The sequence below is a fragment of the Cryphonectria parasitica genome (assembly GCF_011745365.1).
Source record: "Cryphonectria parasitica EP155 unplaced genomic scaffold M406scaffold_7, whole genome shotgun sequence".
NCBI classification, from domain to species: domain Eukaryota; kingdom Fungi; phylum Ascomycota; class Sordariomycetes; order Diaporthales; family Cryphonectriaceae; genus Cryphonectria; species Cryphonectria parasitica.
This window is the reverse complement of record NW_024468915.1, coordinates 120,020-145,689: the sequence shown is the minus strand read 5'-3', so window position 1 is coordinate 145,689 and position 25,670 is coordinate 120,020. Positions and strand designations below refer to the sequence as shown.

General features: G+C 43.4%; 4 protein-coding genes across 4 annotated transcripts; 1 reads left to right on the top strand and 3 right to left on the bottom strand.

Moving 5' to 3' along the window:
- Positions 1 to 230: 230 nt before the first annotated feature.
- On the bottom strand, positions 231 to 5,946 carry M406DRAFT_76204 (uncharacterized protein; the record flags this gene model as incomplete). The annotated part of the gene is made up of 11 exons (XM_040925941.1): positions 231 to 425; positions 556 to 589; positions 666 to 869; positions 904 to 999; positions 1,272 to 1,279; positions 1,323 to 1,390; positions 1,625 to 1,670; positions 1,748 to 2,142; positions 2,191 to 2,352; positions 2,412 to 4,243; positions 4,313 to 5,946. 11 exons carry the CDS (start codon positions 5,944 to 5,946, stop codon positions 231 to 233), a joined length of 4,674 nt encoding a protein of 1,557 aa, XP_040773084.1.
- A 622-nt stretch (positions 5,947 to 6,568) lies between these two features.
- On the top strand, positions 6,569 to 8,783 carry M406DRAFT_347373 (P-loop containing nucleoside triphosphate hydrolase protein; the record flags this gene model as incomplete). Its single annotated transcript, XM_040922283.1, has 5 exons — positions 6,569 to 6,609; positions 6,715 to 6,904; positions 6,957 to 7,544; positions 7,611 to 8,535; positions 8,616 to 8,783. 5 exons carry the CDS (start codon positions 6,569 to 6,571, stop codon positions 8,633 to 8,635), a joined length of 1,764 nt encoding a protein of 587 aa, XP_040773083.1. The 3' UTR covers positions 8,636 to 8,783.
- Positions 8,784 to 13,683: 4,900 nt separating this feature from the next.
- On the bottom strand, positions 13,684 to 15,713 carry M406DRAFT_76206 (uncharacterized protein; the record flags this gene model as incomplete). The annotated part of the gene is made up of 3 exons (XM_040925942.1): positions 13,684 to 15,528; positions 15,575 to 15,635; positions 15,703 to 15,713. The coding sequence occupies 3 exons, from the start codon at positions 15,711 to 15,713 to the stop codon at positions 13,684 to 13,686; spliced, it is 1,917 nt and encodes a 638-aa protein (XP_040773082.1).
- Positions 15,714 to 16,465: 752 nt separating this feature from the next.
- M406DRAFT_53336 (uncharacterized protein) lies at positions 16,466 to 17,800 on the bottom strand (the record flags this gene model as incomplete). The annotated part of the gene is made up of 4 exons (XM_040924517.1): positions 16,466 to 16,672; positions 16,748 to 17,429; positions 17,488 to 17,602; positions 17,659 to 17,800. Coding segments are annotated over 4 exons (1,146 nt in total), but the record flags the coding sequence as incomplete, so codon positions are not given.
- Between the last annotated feature and the right edge of the window lie 7,870 nt (positions 17,801 to 25,670).

Genomic DNA, 25,670 nt, shown 5'->3' with positions numbered 1-25,670 from the left:
ATCAGCATGTATTCAAGAATGCTGGAACTGATTGGCAGAGCTTTATAAGCTTTAGCAATGATTCGCTTGCCAAAGGTTGAAGCATCTAACTAAGTATTGCCAATCCAGAACCTTCGAGCTAACAATACTATCTATCATATACACCTTTTCGTTGTATATTTAAGCAAGGCCCCCCAGGGGTGGGGCATGGTCACCATGCACCAGTCATTGCGTGGTTGAATTACAACAGCTCAAACTACTTCCACTTCCTGGTTGACCATGATAGCCCTGGAAGGTAGAGCTCTAAGGGCATGATATTGGGTTAGTCGCTCATCATTACATCGAACCCAGCTTTGAAAAGGGCTATACAGGGCTCCATTCTGACCATCGTGACCTGTCCGAACGCTGCGCATATTCACATGCGTCAGCTCGTATTCACCCGAGACCTTGTTCCCATTTATAGTGTGGACTATATAAATGCTTTAGCGAAAGTGACTTCTGTACGTTAGCTTGAGAATATGTGTGCTGCTGGAAGCAGACTCACAATTTTGATTGATGTCTAGTGATATTCCATACTATTGTTAAGCGCAAGATACTGGTTACACAGGCACTAAATAATCAGTTAGTGATAATAATATAATGAGGTATGAAAGGTCAAAGAAGGGATGCAAAGTATAATGACTCACAAAATACCTAACAAAAACATGCCCGCAAGGCCTAATTTCCTTGATACGTGGAGTTGCAGATGCCAGACGATTGGCAGTGGGATTCGGAGAATTGAGAAGTCGAGGAAAAGGTTCGTGATCTCGTACCCGAGAAGTAGTCGCGGAGTGTCCAGGCAATGGGGTTGTTGAGCGAGGTTATCCCAATACGCGTGTATGGGGGTTGCACTAGAAGATGAGAATACAAGTGATAGTGACGAACCAACCGACACAAGCATTATTGACAGCTTGAATAGCGAGCTTAATCAGTTCGTTGTCGCTGTTTTCAACGAAGACCTGGTAATCAAACCAAAGAATGCTAAATTTAACAGATGTTATGACTTTTCTTTCCCCCTCCCCCCCTCTAAAAAAAAAGGATCTCCACCGTACAGCTGCCTTAATAGAGATATCAGTATTCTGGTAAACCTAAGCTCAGTGGAAGAAGTGTAATACTTTCAAGATATTCTACAGCTCAGCTACACTGTGTATTATACTAATATCGAAAGATCCGTTCACTGACACAGTTAGGATAACTTGATGAACATCTTAGCTTCAAAGTCACTAAAGGTAAATTCTCGAGTTTGTACGTACAATGGAGACTAATTCCGCAATAAGCATAGAATGGAAAAGCGGCTAACGCACATAGCCAATCAGTGCCCATGGGAACTTATTGCTGCGATATTTTTCCCAGCGAACCTCGCGATCGCCGTCTATGTGGTATCACCATAACTGAAGATAATACAAATCTGTTCTATTCTTATGGAGCAAAGCTACACATTGCGAACTGATCCGCAGACTCCAAACCTGATCTCAAACTAGCGAACATCAACCCTCAACTTTTCAAGTCCGGATTAGTGGCAGCTTAAAAACCCCTTTCTCTTCCAATCCAAACCGCTACGAATAGGTACACCAAAGGACTTCTCGCTATCCACAAATTCTCCTACCAATCTCCTCCACAAAGATCCTTCCTTCTTCATATCCGCAGATGTGCTGTCAAGGTGTGGGTCCCAAGCTCGCCAACCAGTGCCCGAAGTAATCTTCCACCGCAAAACCACCGGTGGACTTACTGTGCTCTGCTGAGAATCGCAAGACACATCGTGCTGATCATCACCGACGGGTATGGAACGTCCAGAACCAGACTCAGTATTATATTCTGGAATGTTCAATTCGTTTGGGACTTTTGCAGAGGGGCGACGTGGTTGATCCAGCACGAGATATAAATAGCTGCTGTCTTCGATAACCAGCTTGTTGCTTCGGTACATTAGAAGAGGACAGCGACTGGTTGTCGTTGTTGGAAAGTAGATCGCCTCTCGCAAAGTAAAAATCTCATTTTCATCTGAGCTTTCTTCATTCTCCTCAGCTGTATGATGAAATTCTGGGAGGTTGATCTTCAGAATCTTGGGGTCGCATGTGAGCGGCGGCAGTGCAACGATGATGCTGTTTTCATTCCAATGCGTGAGAGCTAATGGAAATGACACGTCTACCAAGTTCTCACTGAAAACATACTCACACGTCCGAGGCGGTGATGCTCGTAAAATTTTGCTGCACTTATTCTCCGTATATTCAAAGGAGAAAGTAAGTGCTGTTACGCAGGCCTGGGTCCCAGCTGTAGCATGGGAAAAGGCGATATATAAGAAATGAAGATATTTGCCACAAATCGAGAAACGTAGTTCTGCAAATGAGTTTGTTAAAAGCTGACTTACTCATCCATAAGCTCTTTGAGTAACTCACCTCGCAGACTTGCTCTCGGAAAGTCTTGAAGACCAGAGAGCTCGGAGAGGTACTCTGTCTTTTGAATTCCCGTGACCATATCAACCAGCTCTAGTTGACAAGCAGTATGTGTAAATGCTAGAAGAGGTAGTGTCGGGTGTGCAGCGCAACCAATTTGCGACCAGAGCAGGTGTGGATTTGACCACGGATGCCACGAAGCATGACCATCGATACGCAAAAATATCAAGCAATCTGTGAACATATTTTCCTCCTTTTCGAACTCGTATTTGTCGAAGAGCTCATGAGGACTTTCGGCCTCTTGGGAACCCGAATTCGCGTCAATGTCATCTGATGCATCATCTGAGTCGTCGTCTGAATCGTCGTTTGAGTCGCCGTCAGACACGGCTGTTGTACTGGTCATGGCCGATATGTTGGCACTCTCCAGCCAAGATTTGTCTGAATGATATGCTTTCTTCTCTGTGTTTTTGATACAAGAGTTTGAGTCCGTTCCAGGCAAGTTGCTGGTAGATGTCCGCGTCACATGTACGGCTTGCATGGTGCTGTTCCTCGCTGAAGCAGAATCGATGGTGTGTGATGACCTGATCTCCCACATCCCTTTTGTCGGCATGTTCCTGTCTCTGGCGAAGGCAAGTGGAACTTCCCGCTGCATATTGTTATTTTGAGAGCAGCGCCTCAAGGTCAAAGTGTATGGCTCCAATTGCCAAGCTTCGAGCATCTCTCCACCTTTCGCACTCATTATGATAACCATCTTCCAGTGGAGAACGTTCTCTAAGCAAGAGAATTCATGCTCGCTTTTCTTGATACCCTTCCTTGTTGCAAAGAGTGGGATCTGCAATCGTTGAAAATGGCCGCCACTCCCATAACACAACAGATTCATCCATAATGTCTTCTTGTCAAATGTCGCACCCAGGAGTCTGGTACCGTGGAGTTTAGAGCTACTTGGTGAGCCTAAACTATGGCATAGCTGTTCAATATTGGCCACCTTCAAGTTCCTTGACTTTTCGAGCGGTGTGACACTACACGTCGGCTTGAAATCCTTCAAGGGTACACATGCTATTAGACCGTTAGGGTATGTTGTCATGACCTCGCGCCACTCATCGACGAAGTCATCCAATGACCGGTCCAGTATCCTACCCTCCTTGGAGAAGGTATCGAGCCAGTCGGGCAAAGGCAGGCCGAACCAATCATTGTCGCGGAGCCGGGACTTCTTTATATTCGGCGTATACGACATCTGGTCTTCTCCACGAACATATCGACTGAATAAGTAGGGACTGACATGTGCTTGCACAGCCAGACACGTCCAAAAGGTACGACTTTGAAGGAATCTCCTCACTACTTGGTCGATTTCTTTAGTTGGACACAATTGCATCAAGTGCTGTGCCCAGAAAGTTGCTGCGTAAGGAAGAAAAGCGTGCTCCTTATCGGCTGGCCTGCTAAGGATGGCCCTGAGGTCAAGGCCGGGGCTTGCATACCGCTTGTATTGCAAGTATGTTAAACAATCCAGACCCATCCTCTCGTGAGCTTCCTCGGAGATCAGAAAGAACTTCCGCAATCGTGATGTGGGGCATATGTCTAGGTCGTCTGGGTTCTGTTTAAAGAACTCCTCGAAGGTTTTGTGACCAAGCTTCACCAGCGGATTCTCAGGAACGTCACCTTCTCTTGCCTTCCCAAAAATGATGAAGGGGCTGCACAGAGTCTGTATCGTCTGTCTGGTAGGAACGTTCATGATGTCGTGATCTTCGGCGCCATCATAGACAGCGAGCAAGTTCAAGAGTTCGTAGAGAGAGATGGATTGGACTACTGTGATGAGGATTGCAAATGTCCGCCTTCCTCTGTGCGTTAGTTTTCTGTTTAACAAATTCTCGCAATGGATATCAGACTTTAAGTCAGAACAGACCCACCTGGCTCGTCTCTGTTCTTCATGACTTTTCCCAGCTAGCTTGTCCAGTACACGGATATAGTAGCTGTTCAAATCCTTTGGGCATCTCACTAAAGCTTTTCGAATCTCTGATTCAGACGTGAGTCCTTCTCCGCGGAAAGCATCACAGATCAGCCTCGAGTAGAGAAAATTGTCTTCACCCTCGGTGAAGTTCCCTAGGCAGCCTTCGCAGGAAATATACGCGCTAAGATAAGAGCGGATATCCTGAGTGACCAGAGTGGTCTCAGCCTTGAGCTCTACTGCTTTGCAGTTCTGCATGGCTGTTTTGATGTTTTCGTGCTCGCGGCTGGAGAAGAACCACTTGGCGAGTCCATAAGTAGACATCTTCAAGAGTCTTTGGAAGTTCTCGATAGTCAGTGCATCGTCCTGGCACTCATCTAGACCATCGATGATCAAGTAGACCTCCTCACACTGTGGCAACAGATCCTGAACCGCTTTGCAAGCAATGTCGAGGCGATCGATCTTGGTGGCATGATTATCGATTTCATTCTTGTATCGGTCAACCAGTCTGTCTGGTGGGCTCTCTACATATCTCAATAACTGGAGAGCTAGAGATCGTAAGCCGCTGACACCACGGTTCCGCTCGGGGCTGTTGAACGAGTAGAAGAAATACGCGGTTTTCTTTCCCTGCTTCTGCAGATGATCGATAATCGTTGCTGCATACACGCTCTTTCCAGAACCAGGTTTCGCATTATACCAGAGGACTGCGTTTTTTGTGCTCTCACACCAGTGCCTGAAGCGTTCGTCTTGGAACATCCACTGGCAGGTTCCCTTGTGGCGAAAGGCAAATTGTTCATCGGCATTCGTCCTGACGTCGACGTATGCATCGCTCTTGATCCACTCGATAATGCCTCTCCTCAATTCCGTAATCTTTTCTTCCTTTGATCGTTGAGCCGATGTTGCATGAGCTAGTGCGATGATGTTGTCCCGATCACGATTCAACCCGTCAAGTGCTTTGCTTATCTCCTTGTTCACCGCGTTTGATATTCTCCCGAAAGTTGACTTCAAGAAGTTCTGAGATAAAATTCGAGACACGCTGAACCAGAATCGAACGATGTGTTTGTAAGAGCTGGCGAGCAAGTCTTGCACGTCATCCGATGTCGGAAATGCGTCACCGAACTTCTCGTAGCATTTCAAGCTGACACCAATCTGTTCCATGGTATCGACAACTTCATCAAGACAGCTTTGCACTTGCAATGCAAGCTCTAATACGATTCGAGCGCCTGCGAATGCGATACTGACTCCCAGTGGGGCAGTGTCCAACAGGTTCTCGCATACCCCCATGAGCTTGGCAAGACTGTTAATGAAGGGATTGAGCCGTTCGAGTATCCTGTAGGTACGCGCAGAGCGCTTTTGTGTTTGAAGGTTCTCCACGAATTCTCTCAGGCCATCCGCTGAAGCCTCGGTCTGCGTCCTAGCCCCGGTAACCACCGCAACTGGCTGATGTCTGGCTATGAGCTCTTTCAAAAATGGGTTCTTGGTGTTGTCATTCTTTTTCAGATCGCTTAGAAAATCATTAACAGCTCGAGAAAACGGTGTCTCAGCTTGTTTGTGGCTCATGGGGGTCTGCTCTATAGTCGTCACAAAAGGCGCCATCTTCTTCTCGGACCCACAATGTAGGTCGAGTTCTCGACAGAGTGGACTTTAGAAACAAAAGGATAATTGACCGGCTACGCGTAGGCCGGTGTTTATTTCATGGATTTGAAGCATATATTGATACCCTCCTCAAAGAATGGCAGAAGTGGGATTCTTCCCATTCAATATCGAGGGCGCCAACTGGGTTTTCCGAGCTGGCGGCAAGTGTGGCTGCGCATGAAGCATGACAAGGCAGAATTTAAAGTGCAAAAAGAGACGTTCCGCTGCGGACAAACCCCCAGCCACATGATCAGCTCTTACTCAGCTGACAAGCGTCTGGAATTGCATTCAAATGCGAAAGCAAAGAGGGGTATGTTACAGCGGTTGATATGGAGACGCAAAGCTTCATGTTTTGTGGCAAATTGCTGACCACCACTTTCCTCTTTGAGGTTGCAGCATCCAGATACATTTCATCATGAGCCCTTGGGCTAGAGATAGCAAAGTTCGAACTCTCCAAGGTATGCTAATTCCAACTTGCATGCAGGATTTTGTTGTATTAACAAAGCGACAGCTGCTGCTTTTCATCTCGAGTATCACTCTGTTATCTCCTGTGCAACAAGCCCTGATGTCTGTTGACTACGACATGCCTCAAAGCTCGGTTTCGTTGCCCGAGATTGGCCGAAGGTGCGAATTCAAAACGTACCACACGACGCCCAAAAAGGGTGGACAGCTTGTAACAGAGACGGTACTCGAGCCTTTTGGCAGACTTCACCTACGTGATGGTGATAGTTCTTACGCACTCGTCATCCAGCGGAGATTTACCGACAAGCACGAGCTAGATTCTACGACTCTTAGAATCAACTCGCCGCACCTACTCGGTGTATTCCGTGAGGTTGTGGGTTCGACGTACACTACAGTCGCCTCAGATTTCAGATCTCCTTTCGAAATGACTAGCCCATTTCAAATGCTTATGCACTATGTGAGTCAGTTTGGCGCTGGTATCGTAATCATAACTTTTAACACCGTTGTAGTGGGATGAGTTGGAACAGTATCGCGACGAGACAGAGGACAATCACGTCCGTCAGCATTTGAAGCTGTTGTTCGATTTCATGGATCATGAACTGGGTCCTGACCGGAAAAGTGTGACGGGTATGGTACTCAACGGGCGAATTAACTACACCCATTCCTGGGTACTATTCAGACCTGGAGGTCTTGTTTATGCCTCAGTAATGGGACACCCCTGGCTTTTACAGTGTCAAAAAACTGCGTATGAAGAGAGCACCATAAAAGGGCCATATATCGTTGTCACTTGCACCTACACCGACCATGATGGAGCGTTGGAAGGCGCGGCGGTGCATAAATTCACCATTTTCCAAAAGGAACACTTTGGGGCCGAAAACCCGGCTTTCATCACTGACCTTCCCGTCTACCCGAGGCGTTTTGCCGGCGAGGCTGGGACCCTTGAAGCCAGGTTGGAAGAGAGAGGTCGAAACTTTCTTGCTAGAAGGACTGTGTGCGTTCAAGCGTATAACGGAATTGCTCAGTACCTGAAGGAGCCTCCAGAGTTGTTCTACAACCCTGAAATGGCAGAATTTGATGGAGTGTGGCTCCCCTTCACCGTGAGTATCGTAGAGACGTCCTGTATCTTAGCTCTCAAAGCTGTATGAAGCTGACTTTTGAAATAGGAGTCGGGAAGAATCATACTAGACCGCAAGACGTTTCACGAGGATCAGTATTCAAATCAGGTTTCCATCAAAGCCATGACTCCAGACCCACTTCTCTGCCCTCCATACGAATACGGCTATTCCCTGAGCCGGAAAGACTGGTGTCGCTTTCTTGTCGACAATATGCGTGACGTTGAGTGGAAAGAAGGTGTATGGGAGTCGTTGGTATTGCCCACTGAACATAAGCTTGTTTTGCAAGCTCTGGTGACTTCTCACCAATATCCTGATGATGCAAGGGACCAACCTGAGCTCAAGGGCAAGGGGCTCATCTTTCTGTTACACGGATCGCCTGGCTCGGGTAAAACGCTGACAGCCGAGACAGCGGCTGAGGGAACAAGAAAAGCATTGGTCTCGTCATCTCTAGGAGATCTGAATCGCTATGATTCGCCCCGGGCATTTGAGATACGACTAAAAGAGGTCTTAAGCTACGCAACGATATGGAGAGCTGTAGTTTTGCTAGACGAAGCCGACGTCTTCCTCGAAGCGCGTCACTCACTTGGCGACAGCACCACTCGCAACGCTCTTGTCGCCGTGTTCCTCAGGGAGCTGGAATACTTCTCCGGTATCATATTTCTAACCACGAATCGCCTCACGACTTTTGACGCAGCTATGAAATCTCGGATTCACTTAGCACTCGAGTATTCGCTACCAAATGTCGAAACACGGAGGCAGATTTGGATGAACCTTCTGTCCAGCATGCCTACAGAAGGCATCGACATCGAGGATATCGACGACGCAGTGGTAAATCTACTTGTGGAAAAGTTGAACGGCAGAGAGATCTCGAACACATTCAGCACCGCGCGAACAATAGCTAGGTCACAAAACAAAAGGCTGAATCTGGAACACATTGAAAGAGTGATTCGAGTGAGAAATGACTTTGAGAGAAGTCTGCAAACCCAGGCCCAAAGTATGAGCTCAACAGCCACAGGACTGAGCAGCAGTGTTGCTGAAGGTTTCCGAAGGCAGGACTCTATCATTGCGTTTGAGTCTACTTGAAGGATGTGGAGCTTAATACATCTTTCTACAGCTTTCTTGGTTTTCTTTACGTCGTTTCACATCATGTCTCCTGAGTCGATAGCTTCTTATCTTGATGTATAGATCTTAAAGGTCTTTGAGCCTTTGATAACATTGATCATATATGTGGTTCCTCACATTTGAATGCAATCTATTTTGTGAGCAAAGATGTAGACAAGTTCCACCAAGAGTTTGCCATATGTGGGGGCTATTCAGAACATTTTACAGCATATGCGGTCTGATATTAGCTAATATGCTAGTTTATCGATAAAAACTGTTTCATTTCGCTTGATTTACTATGTTTTCTTTTATACGAAAACAAGTATTATCATTCAATGTTAGTCTTGAAACCTTAGTTGTTTTTATACAGGAGTCCAAAGGTATGATCTCATGATACGCAACAAAGGGTGGGTATGGAAAGAACAAGCAGTTGACCTTCGATTAATATTTTGTAGAGGTTTTCGTTCGTTCACTTTCAACCCTTATCACTCGAGCCATGCTTGGAAAACTTTGCAATACATTAGAGTGGAACTGAGCCAGTTCACCCGAAGCTTTCTTACCACGCAGGGAAATCTGTTATTTTTATTATACCAGTTTAGTTTACATATACAGGTGCGGGAGGAACAGACTAGGCAAAATCGTGCCGTTACTTATTTAAAGGGGTTCTGAGTTGCTGGATGAGTAGAAGAACAAATACGGTATGAATCTAGCTTAGTGCGCTCTGGACTTCTGAGAAAGTCTTCAGAACGATTAGCTATGCTTTTCGTGCTCTCGGTGTTCAAGGGGTTTAAGGGAAGAGAAAAAAGAAAACAAAAAGGGAACAAAAAGAGAAAAGGGGAGTTATGATCTCGGATAGGAAAAACGTATCAGTCGCCGGTCGGTGTGCTGCATGGAGCTTCCCATTCTGCTGACTTTGGCCCACAGGTCGGCCGCCTGTTGCATTTGTTCCTGAAATTATGCATGGTGATACCCTTGAACTACCAGGAACATTATTAGCTAACAGGCCTTGTCGAAAGACGTGTTGGCTCTGCGACCCGCCCATCTTCTTCGTTTGCCTACCTGAGCTTGACACATGGCAGCTTGCCTGATCGACCCAGGTTTCTTTGCTTATCGTTTCGTACTCTTCATCTTTCTGCATTACCATTTCATCTCACTACAGCTTCCAGTTCTCTTGTCATGCCATTCATAGCAAGAATTTGCAACGATGCCTGAAGGAAGCCCCACCCAGTATCTCCTGACGGACCCAGAGAAGGAGGTAGCGCGTTTGACTGAGCAAGTATGCATAGCTTCTTTCCACCCACCATCAATACCACCGCACACGACGTTGGCCCTTCACGATATTTTTGAGCCCCTGCCAGCCGAGCTGCATGGCAAATGCGTCTTTGTGCATCAACGCTTTGCATTTGTGGGAGGCGTAAAGAGTAAGTCAAGCACTCCGAACAGAGCCCTGGTTCTCACCCGCCACATCTTGTAGGGCAGGGTTTTGCCGCCCTCAGGCCGGAGACAATCTTTACTGACCAGGCGCTATGCAGGTCAAGCCTGGCGGCTGGATTCAGCTGTGCGAAAATGGCCTGACGCCCCATTGGGTGGCGGTCCCGCTCTACACGACATCATCGCGGCGATCCGCGCTTGGATAGTCGTCACGCCGGCGCCGGCCCTGGAGCCACGTTCGCCAACAAAATGACTGGCTGGTTGAAGGAAGAGGGATTTGAGAAAACCAAGGAGGTGCACATCGACGTTGACGTGAGGCCGAGTTGCAAGGACGCCGAGTGGGACGCCCGAAGTGCTCAGGTTTTGCCAGCTGCATCCACGGGCGTAACCGGCGGATGCAAGAGTTAGCTTATCTGACAACCGCCTGCTTTGCCACTTGCTGGATTGCGCACTGCTAACTGCTTTCTTTGCCGCCAGTGATGAACGCCGGCGTTGCCGAGCCAGTGTTGGATAAGCTCCCAGAGAGAGCAGCAGAGGAGCTCACCAAGCAGGGTGAAACATATCGCATCATCATCGCCATCAGCCAGAAAGCTGACCAGTGATAGCTCTGAGAGAGCTTAGGACGTCCGGAGGGAGGAATGTCTGAAGACATATAGCTGAACTCTTAACATATCAAAAAGAAAAAGAAAAGTTTAAAGACAGAGATACATCTCCGTTGAAATGCAGTATTTAGCATATATATACAAAGTGATAATGTGTAATTACTCTCTATAGACCTCTTGGGTTTCTCCAATAGTATCACGGCACGAAAGAAAAGGAAGCGCCCTCTCCCCCCCGACCAGCCAAGAACAAAAAGAATAAAAAAGGGGGTGTATTTCCTGCCGGAACGCTATGGCGGACCCTTTGTTTATGGCAACATTTGAGCCTTGCGCCGTCCCCGAAGATGATGATCCATGCGATGAACCTCATAACCACCTTCATTGACAGCCTCAAGGACCACGTGATGTCTAGCGGCTAGGCCGACACAGTCCAGCCGGTCATGATGTCAGCGAATAAGCTCTCACTTGCGGTTACAAACTTAAGGCAATCCTTCACTAACTTCGTCATCCAAAGGACATAAAACCCGCATCAGGCGGTATCTAAGGTCAATCGCACGCCTGCAACAAGCATCGGGGCTGAGTTAGTGCTGGTGGGTACGGGAATTGAGCATCGAAATTTGGCCGCTTAGTAAAACATGGCAGAAGCTTCATGGGAGTGGCCCCAGGCAGCTGGATGCATAAGAATAGAGACTAGGACGCCAACTCATGTTTGTAAGATCAGGTGAGCCTGAAGGAAGGGTTCGAATTTTTGGAAAATGGCAGGATGCGGTGGAAGATAATACCAAATGCTGCCATTTCATGCAACGAAGTGTCTCACAATCTTAAGTCGGAGGGGGTAACCTCCGGCCACCCCGGTCCGCTCCCAGCCACCTTCAACCCCCCTCTTTTTGTATTATCTTTTCTCAATCGATTCTATTCTAATCAACTTCATATCTTCATCAAGCCTTTATACAGTCATTATGAAGCCCTATACCGAATTTGAGCTAGCCCAGGCCCTCGAGGCTATCAGAAGGGGTATGTCTCAGCAACAGGCCTCGAAAAATTGGGGCATACCAAGAGCTACTCTTCAGGATCGCCTGGCAGGAGGAGAATCGCATTCAACAGCATATGAACATAAGCAAAGGCTTTCTATCAGCCAGGAAAGGAAGATGGCTGAATGGATCCGCGTTCAGGAGGCCCTAGGGCTTCCACCAAGCCACTCAGAGCTTAGGCACTTTGCTCAACGAATCCTCGAGATCAAGGAAGACCCTCAGGCTCTAGGAAGAAAGTGGCCACAGGCTTTCTTGAAGAGAAATCCAGATATTCAGGTCCGCAAGAGTCAAAAGATTGCCTCAGTTCGAACTAACGGAGCCACAACAGAGATAATACAGCCTTGGTTTCGTCTTTTCGATCTTCCTCAAGTTCAAGCTATCAAGCCAGCTAATAGATGGAATATGGACGAGGCTGGAATAGCTGAGGGCCAAGGAGGGAATGGATTAGTCCTCGGTGGCTCTTCTTCGCATGCGATTCATCGAAAAGAGCCTGGGTCAAGGTCCTGGACTTCTTTCCTCGAGTGTATTTCCGCTACAGGTGCCTGCCTCTTCCCTCTAGTGATCTTCAAGGGGCAAACAGTACAACAACAGTGGTTTCCTCTCCTCTTGGAGTATTTCGATAGCTGGCAGTTTACAGCAACAACAAACGGATGAACTGATAATACTGTAGCACTTGAATGGCTGGAAAAGATCTTCATCCCAGGCAGCCAGCCAGCAAACCCCTCAGAGACCAGACTATTAGTTCTGGATGGCCACGGCAGCTATACAACTGATGAGTTTATGTGGCAATGCTATCAAAACAACATTCTGTTGATTTACTTGCCTCCTCATACCTCTCACGTACTTCAACCCCTCGATCTAGGGATCTTCTCGTCTCTTAGAAGGCATACAGACGAAAAGTCAGTTATATCAGCCAATGGGGGGATTCAACAGTCTTTAGCAAGCGTTTATTCCTCGAGAACTATTACAAGGCTCGTACAGAGGGTCTTTCTAGCCAGAATATCAAGTCTGGATGGAGTGCTACTGGCTTATAGCCTGTTAGATCCTTCAAGCCACTCTTGAGCCCTCTCCTCCTCAAGAATACTTCTCAACACATTCAGAGCCAGCCAAATTCAAGCTCAACAGCATTAACAGCAGCCCAGCATACCCCGAAAGCCTCCTCAAGCCAGCCGGCTATCTTTTCAACTCCTCGCAAGGCTAAACAGCTATACCATCAGCTACAGGAGAATCAGCACCGACTTTCGTCTCAGCCAGTGCAACGTATACTCTTCAGGAAGATAAAAAATGCATTTGACGAGCGAGACCTCGAGTTTGCAAAGGCTCTGGAGAGAAACGAGATTCTGGAAAGGCAAATGGAAGCTAAAAGGCCTACTAAAAGGAGGAAGGTGGATTTGAGCCCAAACTCGAGGCTCGCAAACATTGAGGATATACAGAGGGCTCGAAATGCGGCCAATAGAGATGGCGACAGTCTAGATGAAGAGAGCAGCATCGACTTACCTACTGATGAGGAGGAATGCATCGTGGTGGGTGTATAAGAAGAGGAATGTATATAAAACAATATATATATGGGTGGTTGGTGTGGCGGGCCGGGGTGGCCGGAAGTTACGGTGGCCGGAGGATACCCCCTCCGACTTATACAAATACACGTGCTTCTTGTCCAGGAAATAGGTCAGGTAACACGTTGGGGCTTTAGTGTTCTGTCGAACTGTAAGTAATAATTCTGAGAACAGCTGCCTAGCATGCTGATAGGCTGGGTCGCGAGGCGAGAGCAAAAACATCTTTCGGAGCAGCTAAAGTCAAATGAGCGGCTGCTGTAATGTTTCACAGAAGAGGAGTCCGATGGATTACTAAATCAAGAAACTTCTAGTGTCAGGGTCAGAGCCAGTGTAATTGCTGCTCCATTCACTATATCATTTCTATAAATCAGACTTTAGAGCTCCAATATCAAGTATCCTAACCTCAATCTTTCCGTGCCCTCTTTCTGCTACGACCTGCTTGCTGGAGCGCCGACAGCTGAGCATGCAATTGACTCTCCGGCTGCTGTGACACTGCTTGGTAAGGAAAGCTGGATGTTTCTGACCAATTGTTGTTGAACTGGCTGAAACTTGCATTGATGCTTGTTGCTTGAGATTGAGTCCGATGCTGCTGGCTAGCTGCGCGCGAGTTTGGCGGCATCTGGCCATGGGAGTAATAGGCTTCATCTCTCTGGATGCAAAAACCCGTATCTTTTTCGTGCTTCTTGAACTTTTGGTCAACTTTCCGAATTGCTTCCCGCAAGTGTCCAGCAAGCTCTCCAACTCCGTAGCCATACAGAATCTGTGTGAATACGGCTACGACTTCTTGCCGCTTGAGTGGGCTATAAGCCGTCCAGTAGTCGTTGTATGTAAATTTCAGGGGATAATCTTTGCGGATGGGGTTATCCAGGCTTTGTTGGTCATAATTATCTGTACTCTCATCTGCCTCTCTGAAAGCTGGATCGGAGCTAATGCGACAAGCTCGATGAATTCGAATCTTAATGCCCACCGATGTCGCGACCACAGAGAAGACTCTGACTTTGTCGAAGAAGAGATTCACAAAGTTTTCCTCCTTTCCATCGTCAGCTTCTCTGAAGAACTCATACATATTATGCAGAGCCTGGCTCGCATTGTTGAGGCTCTGAGCGCAGCCAACGATATCGAAGACACTTGTACTGCTCTTTTTTGCCTCGAATGTCAGAAAGTGGAAAGCCCGGTCACAATGGGGCGGATTGATTGCCTCATAGCACACCAGCCTCTGCGTTGCGTTGGGGAACATCTTCCAGTTCGTGCCTGCAGGGAATAGGCTCTCCCGTCGGAAAGCCACGGCGAGGTCAGGTTTCGGTTGTGTGAGGAAGTTTTCCAATTTTCGTGCAGCCATTGTAGGCATGGGTGGGCATTCCCAGGTGCCTTCGACAGCAAAATCAAGCTTTGTCATGCCGGGTTCTCCCTTTCCATATATCAGCCGGTACCTGTCGATCATGGAGATCAGCACTGTTCGCTGAAAGGTAGGTTCGTGAGACTGGTGTGTGCATTTCTTCCCGTCCAGGTTCCAGAGCCTGTCGTTGTAGGCCTTTTCAGCCGGGTCTTCCTCGTCGATCTCGAGCGGCAGCGACTTGATCTCCTCGACGCGTGCATCCTCACTCTGTGAGGGAGACAAGGCAACATTGCGATAGTCTAGTCCTCGCTGGAACTCTTTGATGTTCTTAGAAGCGGAGAAGCGAGCCATTCTGGCAATGAGCCCAGGATCCAGCAGAATAACCTCTAGAAGATCGAGTGTCTCGTCACTCAGTGGGGGCAGGTACCCAACACGTCTGTAAAAGATATCCAGGGGATCTTGGTATCGAGAGCTAGAATCTTCTGATGTGCTTTGCCCAACGCTGCCCTCGATGGTGTTTTCGATGGTATTCTCAATAGTGTTCTCAGCAGCGTCTTCGACACTGTTGGTGCCTGAGCGAGTCTGCGGACTTGTCTCCGCTACTTGCCCAGTCTCTACTAGAACCAGTGGGTAGATGACTTGAGGTCCTTTTCTGGTCCGTTGTGTTCCTGCTTGTCCACTTTTGCGGAGAATTTTCTCAGGATCAAACTCTCCATCCACCACCTCGCCCGAAGCCGCTCTGGTCTTGCGGCGACCTGTAGCCAGTGCAACGGAGCCTGGGCGCTTCTTGTCCTTCACCAAAGCTTGGCTGGCTATGCTCTGTCGGGTACCTCTCGATGGATGCGTTTTGTCCTCACGTGTGGTAACTGCTCTTGTCCTTGCTCCCATGTCCTGGGTTAGCTTCAATGATCCCTGGTTGTACAACACAGCTGGTGCTGGAAACAAAGCTGTAGCTTACCTTTTCAATTGCTCCGGCATCCTGGCTCTGTGGGCATAGGGAGAGGCCTAGCTCCAAAGTGCTATGTTCAAAATATCCATGAGAAGGCTGTCAGGTTGGAAACAACACTTTATTGCAGCTCGACTAACACAGCAGCCATTTTGCCAGCAGATAACCAAGCATGATATGTGGGGTTCGACCTCATATTGCGCCATTACAGGGTCTGCCCAACCACCATCCGAATACGGTCGGATAGACAGAGTTCGTGACCAATCTGCTGCATATGCATGCAGGAGACCGGTGTAGCTCTCTGTATAAATAAGGAAAACGAGCAGTGGGGATGCTACGTTTTCTGCCTAGCCGCTTGGTGCGCTGAACCTTGGGACGGTTCGGGTTGCATTCGGATCTGTCTCGGATTAACAGAAGTCCCTGAGAAGCAGGGCTTGTTGGACCCCTAATCCTCACATCTAAAAGCTACTTTCTTGGTTCCTCAGTTCAGAATTGTCATATACATTAACCACCTCATATAATCTCAAAATTCTGAAGCTAATTAGTAATGACTATGTCAAGAAATAGCATATCTACACCAATTAAATGATATGGTCCAACATCATTCAGATGCGGACTTGATAATAATAACCTAAGATTACATGTGAACAAATGCCTATATATATACAGTGGCACATAGAGAAGTGTGAGATTCAAAAATCAGCAATCGTGTGCTCAAGCACTTGTACAACATCCAAATGTCAAAGCTTTCTTTGTCTAAGTTCTGATATTATCACAGCAAGAAATTGACATCTCGGAACTGCAAAATTGGATTACTTTCATAAACAATCCTGTACATTGTTCCAATCATAAGAAGGAATTCCGAGAAACTTGAAAATCAAAGCTTCATTTTTACATTTGTTCCTAATGCATCGCCTCCATAGTAAATGAATCCGCAAAACCAACAGTATAGTTCCAACCTAAATCCATAAAGATATCTGTCCAAGTTGCGTTGGTATACGGCTTAGCATCCAATTCGCAAACAGTCCCGTTCTCGGGCATCGTCAGATTCGACCAGTATGCCACAGTGTGCTCGACCGTGCACCTTGACGGCGCAGCGAGAGAGGTATGCTATTATTCCAGGTAACCAAAGTCAGCTGATGAAACAATCAAAACACATTTTAGCAAGCAGAGCCAACAACTTACACCGTAGCCATGTATTTCTAGCACAACACTCCCATTGAAACCAGAGCTCACGTTGCGCGCGGAGGCGAGCGGCGTCGCGGGGTCCCAAGTGTTGCCCAGGATGAGCACCGGGTTCGCCGTATCCACGTCAAACCCGCCGTTGTACCGCTCCTTGGGTTCGATCAGCCACTGCGCGCAGGGCATATTAATTTGATCGCTGCCATCGCCAAAAATGGCGCTGATACCGTATAACTCATCAATCACTGGTTGGAACTCGGCTAGAGTAGCGGCGCGTGGTCGCCGGTCGGAGCAGTGGATGGCGACGAGCGCTAGGCGTTCAGAGAGGGCGGGCGCAATTGTAGCCTCGGTATCGGAGGTAATATTCGCCACAGAAGCGCTCAGGGCGGTGAGCTCTGTGGTGTTAGCGGTGAAGAAGATCGTAAGGAGATCGGCCAAGCTGGCCCAGTCTTGTGGTACGAAGAGAGCTGTCCAGATCTGGGCTTTGGCTGTCCAGTAATCGTACACGATGTCGCCATACGGCAGCGGGTTGGCCTTGAAATATTCGAGGAGGTTCCAAGTGGCCTGTTCCATCTGGTCGGCCGTCATGTTAAGCGCGTTGAGAGAGCAGTTCTCGCCGGCCCTAACACAGGTCTGAAAGATTTGGGAGAAAGTATCATCTGATGCGGTCCACTCTTGGTAGTCGCTGGAACCATTAAAAGGCATAAGTATGAATATCTGGACCAGAGAGAGTGAGATCTTACGCTAGTGCACCATGATACTCCCAGGGGTTTTGAACGCCATCCAGAATCATCTTGTCAATTTTGTCTGGAAACATAGCGGCTACAGTAGCACCCAGCGTAGTACCATACGAAAATCCTATTCGTGCTTTAGTATCACATATACAGACCTTGCGTAACGGGTGTCAGTCTTACCCCAATAACGTAACATGCCATCATCATCCAAAGCTTCCGCTATATTGATAAGGTCCCGCGCCGTGAAAGCGGTGCTCACCAGGCTACCATTCACTTGCGCGTTTTGGTAGCAATGGCTGGCGTCTACCCCAGCTCGTGCCCAGAGAAACGCTGCAGAGTTGTCCGAGGAATTGCTGGTCCGACTCCAATCGGAGATGAATCGGACAACTTCAACTTCGTTGGAGAAGCAGTTGAGGTTGAGAGTGTTCTCAGTTCCACTGATTGAATATAGTGCGAGTTAGCATTGATGCAATGGCCCACGATTTCATCAAGGTCGACCACAAACCGCACGTCAAAAGAGACCAAATCATATTCGCCTCCCGTCATTCTTTATATCAATGTCAGTTTACATTGTGCAAAGTGATCCTTCACGCGAGAAACTTACGGAAGTATGTCTGCAACGAGTGCAGCAAAATTCGACCGTCCTGGCTCGCCGGGACCACCAAAGTTGAACAGAATGCTACCTTTTCTGGACTGCGCCACGGCTGGCGTTCTGATGAGCTGCAACTGGAGCTGCTCGGAGCTGTTGAGCGCTGTGTAGTCGAGGGGGACCATGAGGGTGCCGCATTCCAAATTGCTAACATCAGTGTTGCTGAAATCCGCGCGGTTGCAAGACTTCCATTGAATGCCATTGGACCTATAAACGCGGGCGTCGGCGGTGCCGAGCAGCGCAAGAGCTGCCAACATGGATTTCAACACGTCCATCTAAAGCAGAAGTTGGGGATTGACAATATCATATACGAGATATCAAAGTCGTGAAGGGTTTTCTTTCCTGCTTGAATGAAATTGTACGTTCATTTATATGGTGGGAGCTTGTTAATTTATCTACGTCTCTTTTCGATTGACTGTGAGCTATGTGATGGCTCATCTCATTTGAACCTTTACTTGAATAGGAAATAAGAAGTACTGCAGTACTTTCTCACAAAGTGGCGACCAAAAGGAACGGAAAGGCAGAATCCTACATTCAGCTGATGGTCTCAAGTCCAGTACCTTAACTAGATTTGGTAATGATTACCGTGGAAAGGATTGGGCTAAGAACAAGACTGAAGCCAGAGATTGACGACTCGCTCGCACCATTTCCAGAAAAAAACGCATTACACGTTGTCCCTTGATTATCAAAAAAAAAAGAAGAAAAAGAAAAGAAAAGGAAAAAAAAGAGCAACCAGTGAGATTGATAGAGTGTATGATACTCCCCTGAAGCAACATCGAAATTTCAAGCACCCACTCTCTTCCTTTGATTCAGCTTCATTATTGACTTGTTACTTGTGAAAAATGGGGCATATTTAACCCTAACCCTCTGTTTTAGTCTCCTCATAAACCATCTCAGAGCCTAGTTTAGTTACTTAGAAGATCTTCCTTTTGTATTAGATAGATTCAATCTCAATACTCATTCAGCTACTTTCACGTGCTCAGCTCATACATTTCTCCTTAGTTATAAGCTCGGTTTGCAAGAATCAGGTTTAATCTTCCTCTTATCTATCGAAACAGACTAAGCTATTCACTTCTTATTCTTTCAGAATACATCTTTTGTTCCAAATAGTTATACTTATATTCCATCAAAGCCTATAATAGAGTGCAAATCTAACGATCTTACGCTCTCGGTAAAGTGCATTAATATCTACTTCTTTCTATTCTAGTATAGCATTTTGCAATTCCAGAGCAAGGGAAAGAGTATTTGAAAGTATTTAGATCTAGATAGCTCAGATGCATTCTTTCTCGAATCTAAAGATTTCAATCTTAAGTTCTCCAAGTTTACTCAGAATCTTAAGAAGAAGTATAAAAATACTATAATGAAGAACTATAAGCTACTTTTTATCCAGAAATAAGCTATTCTCTATAATTAGGAGATAAAATACTTTTAGCTTTATTAAAATAAGCAGTTGCATGCTTATTAGAATATATAGAGAATATGGAACTGGATTCAGAAAATAGTATCTTTATCAGTTCTTATTTCTTATATGCATATCTATTCAGAAAAGAAGTTTCTTTCAATTTAATAAGTGCTTAGAAATCTGAAGAAAGACTTTTATTCATTCAAGAAGAGCATAAAACAAGTTGTTTGCTTTCAGTATCACTATTATCTTGAGCTAGCTACCAGGCAAGGCACCGATTTTCAAAACTGGTGCTAGCAGCACTAGGATCTCCTGAATCTAGCTCGGATTTACAGCATTAACGAAGTTGAAGAACTTCAGAGCTTTAATAACTTCCTTGCTGCTATTAAAGTTCGCTTCCAGACAGAGTAAGCTAAAATGCAACAACATCTTCTCGCTACAGCATCTGATAATAGTCTGCCTATCAAAACTATCAAATAGCTTTAACGAAATCTCGCTTTAATCTACTAACTTCAGCCTGAGCAGAAAAAAGGCTTAATAATATTCGCTATTATAAGCAGAAAGAACTTATAATCTAGCAACTCAGATACAAAATCTGAGAAGAAATAAGATAAATCTTCCAGCTAAAGCAAAAAGAGAGATTATAAATATCTCTGCAAGTTATATTAAAAAAAGCATAAATAGAGCTCTATAAGCTGCAGAAAGCTGAAGTATGCTTATATTAGAATTAAGCTAGATTCAATCTTCAAAGCTCTATTTAATAAGCAAAGAAAGAAGATTCTCTCTAAGCTAGCTAGCAAAAACTATTAGAAGCTTTATTCAAACCTTATTAGAACTAAATAGCTTCTTCAAAGCTGAATAGAAAGAATCTTATAAAGAATAGAAAATAATAGAAATCTCTATCCAAGCATTATTAAGTGCTAGAATCTCTTAACTATAACATTAAAATATCAGATTCAATACCTCTCAAGCCTGAAATAAAGCACTCTTAGTTCCTCTAAATAAATACTATCTTCAACTCTCAATTCTTCAACTAAGCAGTATTGCTATAAGCAAGTATAGCAATCTTCTTAATACTATTTCAAATACCTTATATCCTTTCCCAAAGCATAGTTCTGAATAACTATAGAGCTGTATACTTCGTTAATAGCATTAATCTTCTAAAGCTAAATATCTTTTCTTTCTCAAGAAATATAGAAGTTGTAAAAGCAGGGAGCTTATTATTACTAATATGAGAATTCGGAAAATAATGCTTCAAAAATGTACTGAATAGAAGGCGAGAGAAACGTACTAAGAATCTAGTTCTTAACTATATAGCAGTTATAAATAGCTTTCATATCAACATAATCGCTAAAGCTTTCTTATATAAGAAAGGAATCTGATATTATAGCAAAGATAGCATACTGCGCTCAGAAATGCTTAAATAAAGCGCAGTAATTGCAAATCTATACAGAGAGTTCAACTTAATCTTTTTCAAATATATTTCTTTTGCAAACTCTTCCTATTCTCAAGCTCTAGCTATACTGCTATACAGCTGAGCTAGCATTCTTGTATTCTCAATTCTAAAAAGAAACAAGCATTCTTATTCTTTATATAATAAAACATTTGAAAGAAGTAATTCAGAGTATCTTTAGCATCTAAGATTGAAATATCTGAATACTAATGCTCTGAAGAAGCTCGTTTATTCAGTTCGTAATATTAGAATCAACAGAACCAGACGAATTAACTGTAAATACTGTGCTCTAGAGCGCATTACAAAGATCATTCAATATATAAGATTTAAATACTATAGCTTTCAATCATTCTAGTGCATTAATTAGGATTTCCTTAATTATAACAAAGCGCAGAATAGCTCAAAATAGGCTCTTATATTCAAAAACAAGTATAGTAGCAAGTTATTTGCCTTTCCGATATCTAATAAGGCACAATTTATAATATTCGATATGCTCAAGTTATTCGAAACCTAAATATAATGCTAATATCGCTTCTTTATTTGCAAAATCAGATAGAATACAGACTTTTCAATTATAAAGAAGCTATATGAAACAATATATATATAATAGTGCGCTAATAACAGCATTAATCTGAAGATTACTTCACTACGCATGAAAGAGTTAAATAGCGCTGCTAAGCAAGCTGAGCATGAAATTCAGAAGCATACGCTAATTCTTCTATTATCAGCCAAACTACTGAAAGATCTATAGCTAGAGTATATAAAAGCAGCTACTTAGCTATTCAATATCTCTCTATTCATGCTTAAGCACTCCGAAATACCAAATTCACTTCTGAATAGCTAGTTCAAGCAGTACTTTCGTTAATATACGCTGGAAATAGTTAGAACAGCAGTCTCAGATCTACAGCCCAACTGAGCTAGAATCTACATATATAAATGCTAAGCATATATTCTGCAAGAAAAATGCAAACTTAGTTCTCATAAACAGAATATAAAAACAGAACTAAGAATACATAAGAGCTATCTTATAAAATATATTGCAAGCAATTTATATTGCATATAGCTTCTAATACTTGCAAGAATTGCAATTATATATAATATTCTATTCAATAAGAGCTAATTCTATAATCTAAATAGCAATAAGGCATTAGAAGCATTATCTTATACTTAGCTAGCATTAATTATTCCAGAAATTAAAAATAATGAGGAAATTATAAATATAATTATTATTAGAAATATATAGAATCCAGTTCTCTAGCCTAATACTACAAATCGAAACTAAGAATCTCATTTGCTATTCAATGAGAATAATAGCCCATTCTCAGAGTTTCTCTTAGAAAGCATTCCGAGTTGGAACTCGGAAATAAGAGCATCTGAGACTAGCAATAGAATGCTCTTGCAAAGCAATCCATTCCAGAGAAGAAGCTTAGAGAATAAGATATAAGAACTTCCAACTCCTGAAAAATCTTCCGAAGCATCGGAATAAACAGATTAGCTAGAAAGGAGCGCTGCTACAAGTAGCAAGAATATTTCAGCAATTGAATAAGTATTTTCAAATACTAAATAATAAGCTACTAGCATATCTATTGCTTAGAATATAAGCTAGCCTGCAGCGTAAGAATACAAGCCTGATTAAGCTTTAATCAGATATTATTGAATAAGGAATGAAATCTATAAATCTCAATTCATACAGCATTCAAACAGAGTACAGAAATTAATCAATAAAGCTTGTTAATACTAAGAGTTATTTGCTATAGCCTTTGTAACAAGCTAAACAGCTCTAATAAATCTCATAACTATCTTTTTGCCTGATCAGCTAAAGAAAGCAATCAGAATATGAGATAAATATTTTCAAACCATATATAGTATGATTGCAGCTGCTATACTTGAAGCAAACTCTATATGCAGAGAAGCCTTATACTTGCAGCGAAAGTACTTTAATGCTCCTCAGCAAGTTACAGAGCTAGCAATAGCTAAAAAGAAGCATCATAAACAACTACTACCCGAATCTGAAATCTGGAAAGAAGTACAAAACAGTTCTTTCTATACTGAATAGTAAAAAGCAATGTAATTAGAAATCCAGGAACTAGTTAACAAAAGAATATAGCAGACTCTCGAGTATAGAAAAGCTAAAAAGAAGCTATTACTACTTAAATAAGTATATAGATACAAACTTAATAAGAATAGTTACTTAATCTTATTTAAAGCTTGAATTTGTATACAAGAAGATCTGCAAAAAGCAAGCAATCTTTAAAATATGTATGCAGCAATGCTAGCTGCATACTCCTTTTGCATACTTATAACTGTAGCAGTATATTTCAATCTAGAAATCAACTAGATAAATATTACTGAAGTATTCCTGAATGCTAGCAGGGAAAGCTAGGAAAGCGTTTTCTATAAGCTGCTTAATAGATTCAAGAAGAAAGGGAAAATTGTGCTTCTGGAAAAGGTATTGTATAGCTTGAGAAACTCGCTAGCATTCTGATACAAGCACTTCTGCTTAATTCTGCAAAATCTCAGCTTTACGCCTTTAACTGAAGAGCTCTGCATATTTACTAATAAAGCAAACAAGCTAATTATTCTATTCTATATAAACAATATTCTGCTATTCTATTTGCAGAACTAGGCATTAAAAGCATGCAGAGTGAAGAAAGAAATCTTCGAGGTATATGAGATAAAGGATTAGAGAGCAGCGGAATGGTTCTTGGAAGTTCGAATTATTAGAAACAGAGCTAATTATATGATTAGCCTGATCTACAATGCATATATTGAGAAAATAGCTAATAAGTTTAGTCTTATAGCTAATACAGCTTTAATATTTCCAATGCTTCTGAATCTTAAGAAGCTTATTAAATGAAAAGAGAAAGTATTAAAAAACCAAATTAAGAAGTATTAGAAGAAGATTGGATCAATTCTGTATACTGCTATTATAATAAAACTAGATATAGCTTTTGTATGCATTCTTCTCTCCAGATTTTTAATAAATCTAGAGCTAAAGCATCTGGAATAAGCAAACAGAGTAATCTATTATCTGTACAAGACAAGATTTCTAGCAATCCAGTATAGAGGAAGCTATTCTAAAGCTTAAGCTCTGCTAATCGCTGAAGATGCTTTCTTTGCTAATAATGCAAAGAACCGAAAATCCTTACAAGGATATATCTTTAGCTTATTTGGAAATCCTATATAATAGAAAGCAACAAAGCAAAGCTTAGTAATCATCTTAACTATAAAAGCTGAACTATATGCTCTTTTAGCTATAGCTAAGAAAACAATCGCCTTACAATGCTTCTTTCGAAATCTTATTTTAAATCTTAGTAAGCTCTAAAATATCTTCTGTAATAATCAATAAGCTATACAGCTAATAGTTACAGAGTATGAAAGGATAAATATAAAGCTCTGCTATATGAATATATACTAAATGTAGCTTAAGCAGAAATTTTAAAAGAGCAAATTTCAGATCTTATATATACTAATACAAAGCATACTAGCTAATAAACTAACCAAGAATCTCAATCGAGCGCAGTTCGAATACTTCAGAGCGCTCTTCAATCTTTAGAATATTAGCTATATTTTAAATTAGAGAACTAAGAAGAAATCTAAAGAGATATAAATAAGCAACTCAATCTTACATTAGCTTCTTTTAAATACTCTTAATTACTAAATTTTATTTATCAAAATCAAAAACAAAAGCTTATAGCTCAGGAGTATCATTCAGAAACATACAAATCAAGCATGCAGCTTTTATCAAACAACGAACTAAAGAATTTAATTACAAAAAAAACTCAATTATCTATCAAAGCCTAAAGCATATCTAAGCTTAAATAGAGCTTACTTCTTAGATAGAGAATAAAGAGTAGCTAATACTGCTTCAATATCAGCTTTAGCTTTCTTATACTTCAGATACTATTTACAGTAAGACTTAACAGAATGATTATCAACAGAATGCAAGATAGACTGAACAGCAGCTTATTTTCCCTTCTTCTTAGCTGAAACTACAGCCTTCTTCTTCTTAGCAGAGCATAAAACTGCCTTCTTATAATTAGCTTCCTGCTTAGCAAGAAGCATATTATGCTCTTCCATAAGCACTTCAATCTGCTTCTGCAGCTTATCAACCTTCGAAAACTTGCCTGCTTCAAAATGCTCAAAAGCAGCTTTCTAAGCCTATACAGCATGCTTGGATCGGATTCCCAGAGAAGCAAGGTTGAGAATAAAGTTTTCCTTCTCTACTCCAGTATGTATCCTTTTCTTCAAGAGCATAGAAGCATTCATCTTCTTAGCAGAAGCAAGCATATGCTTAGCTATATAAAGCTTATCTATAAAAAGCATAAGATAGAAAGAGATTGGAATATACTTGTAATTCTTCGAATACTAAGCATAGCAAGCAGCAGATAAATTCTTCTGATTATAATAGAAACCATCAGAGCTGCTTGCAGCCAGATTCTTAATACAGCTAATATATGAAACATTGCAAACAGCACCCCAGAAAGCATCGTCTTAGCTTTTCGAGAAATCTGCAGCAGGAGTATTGGAAGAGATAGCTACTGGAAAAGTCTTTTTAGCTTGCAACTGAGGAATTCTTAACTTAGCAGCATTTTCAGCAGCTATATCGAGGCGCTTCTGCTAAAGCTTCTGCATCAATGCATCCTGGAATCTCAAACAAGCTATATCCTGCTCAGTAACAAGCCTTG